This window comes from Trachypithecus francoisi, unplaced genomic scaffold (assembly GCF_009764315.1).
Source record: "Trachypithecus francoisi isolate TF-2019V2 unplaced genomic scaffold, Tfra_2.0 Lachesis_group20, whole genome shotgun sequence".
NCBI lineage: Eukaryota > Metazoa > Chordata > Mammalia > Primates > Cercopithecidae > Trachypithecus > Trachypithecus francoisi.
Window position 1 is genome coordinate 67,316,484 of NW_022681466.1, and position 9,035 is coordinate 67,325,518.

The 9,035-nt window shown below is 54.0% G+C and overlaps 1 protein-coding gene across 3 annotated transcripts; it reads left to right on the forward strand.

The window, feature by feature from the left end:
- Positions 1-9: 9 nt before the first annotated feature.
- Positions 10-8,598, forward strand: INCA1 (inhibitor of CDK, cyclin A1 interacting protein 1). Of its 3 annotated transcripts, none has more exons than XM_033184951.1 (7): positions 10-373; positions 4,218-4,299; positions 6,472-6,585; positions 6,808-6,847; positions 7,104-7,300; positions 7,784-7,949; positions 8,180-8,343. In XM_033184951.1, the coding sequence occupies exons 2-7, from the start codon at positions 4,256-4,258 to the stop codon at positions 8,327-8,329; spliced, it is 711 nt and encodes a 236-aa protein (XP_033040842.1). In that variant the 5' UTR covers positions 10-373; positions 4,218-4,255; the 3' UTR covers positions 8,330-8,343. The 3 variants fall into 3 exon arrangements, with proteins under 3 accessions (XP_033040842.1, XP_033040843.1, XP_033040841.1); XM_033184952.1 differs by lacking the exon at positions 10-373 and adding an exon at positions 381-876 and having other exon boundaries at positions 8,180-8,598; XM_033184950.1 differs by lacking the exon at positions 10-373 and having other exon boundaries at positions 4,105-4,299.
- Positions 8,599-9,035: the final 437 nt, after the last annotated feature.

The following is a 9,035-nucleotide window of genomic DNA, read 5'->3' on the forward strand; positions in this document are numbered from 1 at the left end:
ACCCGGGCTACTGTTATTAAAGGGGCAACGGTCCCGGCCTGTGGGGCCCAGCGAGCAGGGACGCGGGGACCGAGCTGCGGACGCAGAAGGGCGAGCAGACGCCGCAACCCAAGAGGGCTGCAGACGTCTGAGGAGCAGGGAAACGTCGGGTGCTGACCCGCGGGGGCACCAAGGCCCCGGCCCAGCACATGTCGCCGCCGTTGGAGGCGCGTCCAGGGGGCGGAGCCTCCTGCCGAGGCCCGCCCAGAAGGCGGCTCCGCTCAGGCCCCGCCCTCAGGCGAGCACCGCCCGTCGGCTCCTCCCGCGGCTCGAATCGCCGTCTCTCTCCTCCCCGCCCCGCCGAGTTCTAGAATTCGCCGCGCAGCTGCTTCAGGTGCTGGGGCCAAGTGCGGCCGGCCGTGGCGCGGCTACTCGGACGCTCTGTCCCCGCCTGGCCCTCAAGTTCGGCCGCCCCGGACGCCGCCTCAGGCCCAAACAATCCCTTCAGGCCCGGGTGCCACCTAAGGCCGGAGCTGCCCCCTCAGACCTGGGACTCCCCTCAGGCCCCAGCCTGCCGCTCAGCCTGGGCCCACCACCTCGGGCCCCTCTCGGGGCACGCAGCCCCCCGTCGTCGCAGCCCCCAGGCTGGGCTGTCCGGAAGGTCCGGCCACGCCCGGTCCACCTGTCGAGGGTCCCGGTCGCCCTTTCAGGCGCCCCCCGCGCCCTCCGGCCCGGCGCTTCCCTCCAGCGGGGCTCCAGGTTCCAGGCAGCCCCTCAGCCCCAGCCTGACTCTCGGGTCCTCATCCACCCTTGCAGGCCCGGGCCGTGGCTACCCCGAAGTCAACTGTGGAGGATCCTTCCTGGCTTCCTTCAGCTCTGTCCTGCCCTTGGATCTACGTCACCCGCTTGGGCCCCACTTATCTGAGGCCGGAATGCCCCGCAGCTCCCGCTTCCCCCGCCCCACGCGCCCCCCCGCGTTCTGCTGACCCCCCTCCGAGTCACGACATCCCCTTTAGACCCCACTTTAGGCCCTTTCAGCTCAACTCCAACCTTTGACCTCTCTCCGCCTTTGACCTCACCTGCTTTCTCAGCCCATCCCTAGTTCCCTTGGATAAAGGCTAGTTCACCTCTACAGTTCTAGCTGGCTGCTTCTGTCCTTCAGGAGCCTGCAGGCACTCTCTCCTAACTTACCTAGTTTTTTTGTTTGTTTGTTTGTTTGTTGAGACGGAGTCTTGCTTTGTCGCCCAGGCTGGAGTTCAGTGGTGCGACCTCGGCTCATGGCAACCTCCGCCTCCTGGGTTCAAGCAATTCTCCTGCCTCAGCCTCCTGAATAGCTGGGATTACAGGTGCACACCACCACACCCAGCTAATTTTTGTAATTTTAGTAGAGAGAGGGTTTCGCTGTGTTAGTCAGGCTGGTCTCGAACTTCTGACCTCAAGTGATCCGCCCACCTTGGCCTCCCAAAGTGCTGGGATTACAGTCTTGAGCCACCGCGCCTGGCTTTTTTTTTTTTTTCTTCTTAGAGACAGGGTCTCACTCTGACGCCCAGGCTGGAGTGCAGTGGTGCAATCTCACCTCACTGCAGCCTTGACCTCCCGGGGCTCAGATGGTACTCCCACCTCAGCCTCCCAGGTACAAGTGCACACCACCACACTTGGCTAAATTTTTTTGTATTTTTGTAGAGAGGGGGTTTTGCCATGTTGCCCAGGCTGATCTCAAACTCCTGGGCTCAAGTGATCCACCCACTTCCACCTCCCAAATTGCTGGGATTACAGGCGTGAGCCACTGTCCCCAGCCTTAACTGCCCTTTCTCCCCACCCCAACTGGCCTTCAGGTCATCTTTGGCTGTCCCTAATTTTAGCTATATGCAACTGACCTCCCTGCTCACCTTCCTATCCACAGGCATTCCCAACTGCCCCCTCCTTCCCTGTCACCAGTTGACCATTATGTCCACATTAACTTTTTTTTTTTTTTTTTTTTTTTTGAGACGGAGTCTCGCTCTGTCACCCAGGCTGGAGTGCAGTGGCCGGATCTCAGCTCACTGCAAGCTCCGCCTCCCGGGTTTACGCCATTCTCCTGCCTCAGCCTCCTGAGTAGCTGGGACTACAGGCGCCCGCCACCTCGCCCGGCTAGTTTTTTGTATTTTTTAGTAGAGACGGGGTTTCACCGTGTTAGCCAGGATGGTCTCGATCTCCTGACCTTGTGATCCGCCCATCTCGGCCTCCCAAAGTGCTAGGATTACAGGCTTGAGCCACCGCGCCCGGCCACACTTAACTTTTTAAAATTTATTTATTTTTGAGACAGAGTTTCACTCTTGTTGCCCAGGCTGGAGTGCAATGGCATGATCTCAACTCACCGCAACCTCTGCCTCCCCGGTTCAAGCAATTCTACTGCCTCAGCCTCCTGAGTAGCTGGAATTACAGACACCCGCCACCACCCAGCTAATTTTTGTATTTTTTTAGTAGAGACAGGGTTTCTCCATGTTGGTCAGACTGGTCTCGAACTCCCGACCTCAGGTGATCCACCCACCTCGGCCTCCCAGAGTGCTGGGATTACAGGCATGAGCCACCACACCCGGCCAACTTTTTTTTATTTTTTATTTTTTGGAGACGGAGTCTTGCTGTGTCACCCGGGCTGGAGTGCAGTGGCCGGATTTCAGCTCATCGCAAGCTCTGCCTCCTGGGTTTATGCCATTCTCCTGCCTCAGCCTCCCGAGTAGCTGGGACTACAGGCGCCTGCCACCTCGCCCGGCTAGTTTTTTGTATTTTGTATTTTGTATTTTTTTTTTTGAGACGGAGTCTCTCTCTGCCGCCCAGGCTGGAGTGCAGTGGCCGGGTCTCAGCTCACTGCAAGCTCCGCCTCCTGGGTTTACGCCATTCTCCTGCCTCAGCCTCCCAAGCAGCTGGGACAACAGGCGCCCGCCACGTCGCCCGGCTAGTTTTTTGTATTTTTTAGTAGAGACGGGGTTTCATCATGTTAGCCAGGATGGTCTCGATCTCCTGACCTCGTGATCCGCCCGTCTCGGCCTCCCAAAGTGCTGGGATTACAGGCTTGAGCCACCGCGCCTGGCCCAACTTTTTTTAAAAATAGAGATGATGTCTCTCTGTGTTGCCCACGCTGGTCTCCAACTCCTAAGGTCAGGCAATTCTCACGCCCCGGCCCCTCAAAGTGCTGGGATTACAGGTGTGAGCCACAGCGCCCAGTCCACACACTTAACTTTCACTAACCACTCATAGTTGATTCATTGAGAACCCTCAATTCTGTCACTTCTCTTACCCCCAAATGCCTCCGCCCCATCCAATCTCCACTGTCATTATTTTTCAATTTCATTGTTCCATATTGCCAGTTGTCACTTAACTGCCATCTGTAAATTTCACTTACTTTGCACATTTAGCTTCAGAAGATTTGCTTTCTCCTTTATCTTTTTACCATACCCACTTTTCCTGTGCTCACTGTCTTCAACCTAATGTTCAATTAATAGTCCAGCACTACAAGTATCTTTTTCTTTTTTTTTTTTTTGAGACAGAGTCTTGCTCTGTTGCCAGGCTGGAGTGCACTGGTGCAATTTTAGCTCACTGCAACTTCCTACTCCCTGGTTCAAACGATTCTTCTGCCTCAGCCTCCCGAGTAGCTGGAATTAGAGGCATACACCACCATGCCTAGCTAATTTTGTATTTTTAGTAGAGATGGGGTTTCTCCATGTTGGTCAGACTGGTCTCAAACTCCCAACCTCAGGTGATCCACCTGCCTCGGCCTCCCAAAGGGCTGGGATTACAGGCGTAAGCCACCGTGCCCAGCTGCTACAAATACCTTTTAAGCTCTCTCTTTTTTCAGCATCCATATGTTCTTTTTCCAGTCTCTAGATCTGATACTGGTCTCATCCCTACAGACATTATATGAATGAATGTCTTTTTTTTTTTTTTGAGATGGAGTCTTGCTCTGTCCCCCAGGCTGGAGTGCAGCGGCATGATCTCAGCTCACTGCAACCTCCGCCTCCCGGGTTCAAGCGATTCTTCTGCCTCAGCCTTGTGGGTAGCTGGGACTACAGAAGCACGCCACCACGCCCTACTAATTTTTGTATTTTTAGTAGAATTAGGGTTTCACCATATTGGCCGGGCTGGTCTCGAACTCCTGACCTCATGATCCGCCTGCCTTGGCCTCCCAAAGTGCTGGGATTACAGGCGTGAGCCACCACGCCCAGCTGGAATGAATGACTTCTTTTCCATTATCCTCCCAGCACCAAAAAGGAAACTAGCTACCCAGCCCAGTCCAGTCATGCAGGTGCAGGATGATGGAGGCAACCTCATCCCCTTTGCCAAGTGAGTCCTCCCACTGGGTGGGGAGCATGGGGAGGGGATGGAGGGAATATTGCATGCCTGGGTCCTTCCCTAAGAGGATTAGGAAATAAAGAAAAGGAAATGCAATGCCTGGTCTCAGGAGATTGATGATTCATTAATTTATTCAACAAATAGTTTGAACACTACAGTGTTCCAGGGACTGTATTAGGCACTGGGGATTAAGCAATTAGCAGGATAGAGGTCCTGCTCTTGTAGAGCTTACATTCTAGAGAGGGGAACACATTCTAGAATGTGTAAACAAATAAAATTTCAGCTAATGATGGGTGCTATTTAAAACGTAAAACACAGGGCCGGTTGTGGTAGCTCACTCCTGTAATCCCAGCACTTTGGGAGGCCGAGGCGGGCGGATCACCTGAGATCAGGAGTTCGAGACCAGCCTGGCCAACTATGGCAAAACCCAATCTCTACTAGAAATACAAAAATTAGCCAGGCACAGTGGTGCTCACCTGTAATCCCAGCTACTCGGGAGGCTGAGGCATGAGAATCGCTTGAACCTGGGAGGCGGAGGTTGCAGTGAGCCAAGATTGCGCTATTGCACTCCAGCCTGGGCGACGAGCAAAACGCCATCTCAATAAATAAATAAATAAAATTATGAGATTTTTTTGTGATTTTTTTTCTTTTCTTTTCTTTTCTTTTTTTTTTTGTGAGACGGAGTCTCGCTCTGTCCCCCAGGCTGGAGTGCAGTGGCACCATCTCGGCCCACTGCAAGCTCCGCCTCCCAGGTTCCCGCCATTCTCCTGCCTCAGCCTCCTGAGTAGCTGGGACTACAGGCACCCGCCACCGCACCCAGCTAATTTTTTGTATTTTTTTTTTTTTTTTGAGACGGAGTCTCGCTCTGTCACCCGGGCTGGAGCGTGGTGGCCGGATCTCAGCTCACTGCAAGCTCCACCTCCCGGATTTACGCCATTCTCCTGCCTTAGCCTTCCGAGTAGCTGGGACTACAGGCGCCCGCCACCTCGCCTGGCTAGCTTTTTGTATTTTTTTTAGTGGAGACGGGGTTTCACCGTGTTAGCCAGGATGGTCTCGATCTCCTGACCTCGTGATCCGCCCGTCTTGGCCTCCCAAAGTGCTGGGATTACATTTTTTGTATTTTTTTTTTTTTTTTTTGAGGCAGAGTCTCGCTCTGTCGCCCGGACTGGAGTGCAGTGGCCAGATCTCAGCTCACTGCAAGCTCCGCCTCCCGGGTTTACGCCATTCTTCTGCCTCAGCCTCCTGAGTAGCTGGGACTACAGGCGCCCGCCACCTCGCCTGGCTCGTTTTTGTATTTTTAGTAGAGATGGGGTTTCACTGTGTTAGCCAGGATGGTCTCGATCTCCTGACCTCGTGATCCGCCCATCTCGGCCTCCCAAAGTGCTGGGATTACAGGCTTGAGCCACCACGCCCGGCCCATTTTTTGTATTTTTAATAGAGACAGGGTTTCACTGTGGTCTCGATCTCCTGACCTTGTGATCCGCCCGCCTCGGCCTCCCAAAGTGCTGGGATTACAGGCGTGTGTCACTGTGCCTGGCCTTTTATTCTTTTTTGAGACGGAGTTTCTCTCGTCGCCCAGGCTGGAGTACAATGGCGCGATCTCGGCTCACTGCAACCTCCACCCTCTGGCAGGATTCTCCTGCCTCAGCCGCCCAAGTAGCTGAGATTACAGGTGCCTGCCACCACGGCTGGCTAATCTTTTGTAATTTTAGTAGAGACGGGGTTTCAACATGTTGGCCAAGCTGATCTTGGACTTCAGACCTCAAGTGATCCACTCACACTGGCCTCCTAAAGTGCTGGGATTACAGGCGTGAGCCATCACGCCCGGCCAGTGTTAGTGTACTTTATGTGTGGCCCAAGACAATTTTTCTTCTTCCAGTGTGGCCCAGGAAGCCAAAAGATTGGATATCCCCCGTATAGAGCTTAGACTCAGTGAGATCTGAGGGTCAAACTATAGCCAATCTCCATCCTCAACCCAGCTTCAATTTCCTTTCAAGGCAGAGGCCTTACCACCTTCTTCAGCTAAAGTGGTTAAGAGAGGACACGGCCTGAGGGAACCTGGCAGCTTTATAGTCCCATGGAAAGATGGCCCTTGAATCCTTCGGGTGAGTAGATTGCTGTAAGGGAAGAGCCAGACCTGAGCCTATCTTGTCCTCCCCTCAGGTGTTCCAGGGTGGTCAGCCGATCTCCACCACCAAGGTTGCCTTCCCAGAGCCTCAGACTCATGCCCCAGCGTTATGGAGATGTCTTCTGGAAGAACCTTAGTCAAAGGCCCAGGTGAGTAAAGGAGAAAATGGATACCAACTGGATGTGGTCTTAACTGGATTAAACTACCATAAACCCATATAGCAATAGGCCCTAGTCCGGGGTTAATTTCCCACTGGCTGGTGGACATTATAGCTCCTAATGATAGAAAGGAGGTTGGGAGAGATTATTAAAGAAGCAGTATGGATGGATGTGTCCCCTCTGCACTTATAGCCCCCTTTTTGTTCTTCACAGCCTCACTTGGCTGGAGGAGCAGCACATTCCACCCATGCTGGTAAGACAGACCCTCTGCCTTCAACACTTCTCTGTTAAAATTGCACCCACTGCTATCCTGTCCCAAGCTCTCCTCATTACCGCTTCCCTATGGTATTCCCCAACCAGTGCACTCCCTTTCTATGAATCAGTCATCATGTTTTCGAGATATCACAGAGGTCTTCCCAAGACCCCGGACTCCCTACCTAGTTCAATGCAAGCGCCCTTGAGAGAGCCAGTTCTTTTTTCTAGCTCTTTTTCCCCATTCTCTCGCACAGAGAGCCACTGGTTGCTCCCAGCTTGGTCTGTATCCTCCTGAGCAGCTCCCACCCCCTGAAATGCTTTGGAGAAGAAAGAAGAGGAGGCCATGTTTGGAAAGAATGCAGCAGCAGGGGCTTGGGGGGGTCCCCGCCCGGGTGAGGGCTGTCACTTACCACCTGGAGGACCTAAGAAGGCGTCAGAGCATCATCAATGAGTAAGGAAGGGAGACATCTAGGTTCTGGCAGTCATGCAAGATTTGGGGGCAGAACAGTTTGAGCTAAGGAAGGGGTTGAGAGCTTTGAGGGGAGGTTTGAGGGGAGCTTTGAGGGGAGACTGCTTGGGAGGAAGCTGTGGGCTTTGGTGTGATTGAAACAGGTTTCTGTAATATGAAAAGAAGGAGGGAATTGCGGTAAGGAGGATGAGCCACATGAGCTGGAAGGAGTAGAAACTGGATCACTGAAGACAGGAAAGCAAACCATAGAACTGGAGGACAGTGGGGAGGCTGGGGTCACCTCTGGGTTCCTAGACAACATGCTTCAGTCTGAGGGGAGCAGAAAATTGGGAGTGGAGAGTTAGAGGTCAAATGACAACTCCCTGGAGTCCCAGCAGGAAGTATTTCAGAACAGAAAGGTGAAGAATGGAGAGACAGGAAGCCTGGCCTCCAGGTACTTCTCTCCTCAGCCTAAAGTCTCCACAGACTGAAGAAGGCCCAGTGGGGCAGCTCTGGGGCTGCATCTGAGCCAGTGGTGCTTGGCGAAGAGGGCTGTGGATTTCCTAGCACCAATGAATACCCTGATCTGGAAGAGGAGAGGGCAACCTATCCACAAGAAGAGAACAGTTTTCTCACTCCTGGCAGGGCCCAGGTATTGTTGGAGTGGAACTGGGTGGAGTGAGAGGGAGTGACGTGGGTTTCTGCTCTTGCATGGAGATGCAGTAGAAGCTGAGAGCCAGGTTGGAGAGCTGGATTTGAGAGGAACAAAAATAACGTAGCTGAGAGCCAGAGACTTTGAGGTACCTAAGCTTGGGTACTAGGAAATCTGGAAAAAAATATCTACTTTTCCATTCTCTTTTTCAATTTATCTCATCTTTACAGCTGCTTTGGTCTCCCTGGAGTCCCCTGGGTCAGAAGGTGGCTTGTGCCTCCAGGCAGCTGCACTCTCTGGCCTCCTTCAGGACTGTCACAGCCAGGAGGAACCCCCCTCACAATCCCTGGGGGATGGAGTTGGCAGCGTCTGAAGAGTAAAGAGAAACCACCGATGCCGAGATACTGGTGGTGCCCCAGGGACCCAAGACTAGTTCCGTCACTAGAGTCACCCCCATTGCTGACATGAAGGCGTTTCCCCTTCCTTAGCCTCTCCAACTGCCGTTCCCATCCTCTGAACTAGGCATTAACAGCCCCCCTGGGCTCCCAACTCAACCCACCGCTCTCACACGAGCACCCCAAGTCCTGTTTTCCTCCAGGCCCCGCCCCGGCCTTGTGTTCTCTCTGTTATTAAAAAGCAAGTAAGTGGAGCCCGAGTTGTCTTTCTTCTTGGGATGCAGCGATGGAGAGGCCAATGGGGAAGAAGGGCTCCTTTCGCTTTCTCGAGGACTCAGCTACAATGAAGTCGGGCTGGGTCCCCAAATTCAAGGAGTCTTGTCCGAGGCGAGAAGGGTCCTGCTCCCAGTCCTGTGTTCCTCGCCCGGCCCCTCGGGTTCCAGCACTGGTCGGCCGCCCCTGCCCCGTTCTCTCGGACTGGGAGTCAGCCGGCCGAGCTTCCGCCTCCAGGACCCTGGAATCCTGCCCCTCAGCGCTGCTGCCCTTTTGGGGACTTCCCAGTTGTATGTATGTCCCTCGGGCTGGCTCAGAGCCTCAGAAGCCGAGTCCCTCTGCCAGGCGCCCCACCCAGAACCCCACGTGTGCTGACCCCAGGTTCCCTTCCTGACCCCCATCTCCTTAATTGGGAAGC

Excerpts from the sequence above, each read along its gene's own strand:
- INCA1 (XM_033184950.1), top strand. The coding sequence starts at position 4,187 with ATGAATGACTTCTTTTCCATTATCCTCCCAGCACCAAAAAGGAAACTA. Across the intron at positions 6,586-6,807 it reads AACCTTAGTCAAAGGCCCAG|CCTCACTTGGCTGGAGGAGC; the intron begins GTGAGTAAAGGA and ends TGTTCTTCACAG. Across the intron at positions 6,848-7,103 it reads AGCACATTCCACCCATGCTG|AGAGCCACTGGTTGCTCCCA; the intron begins GTAAGACAGACC and ends TCTCTCGCACAG.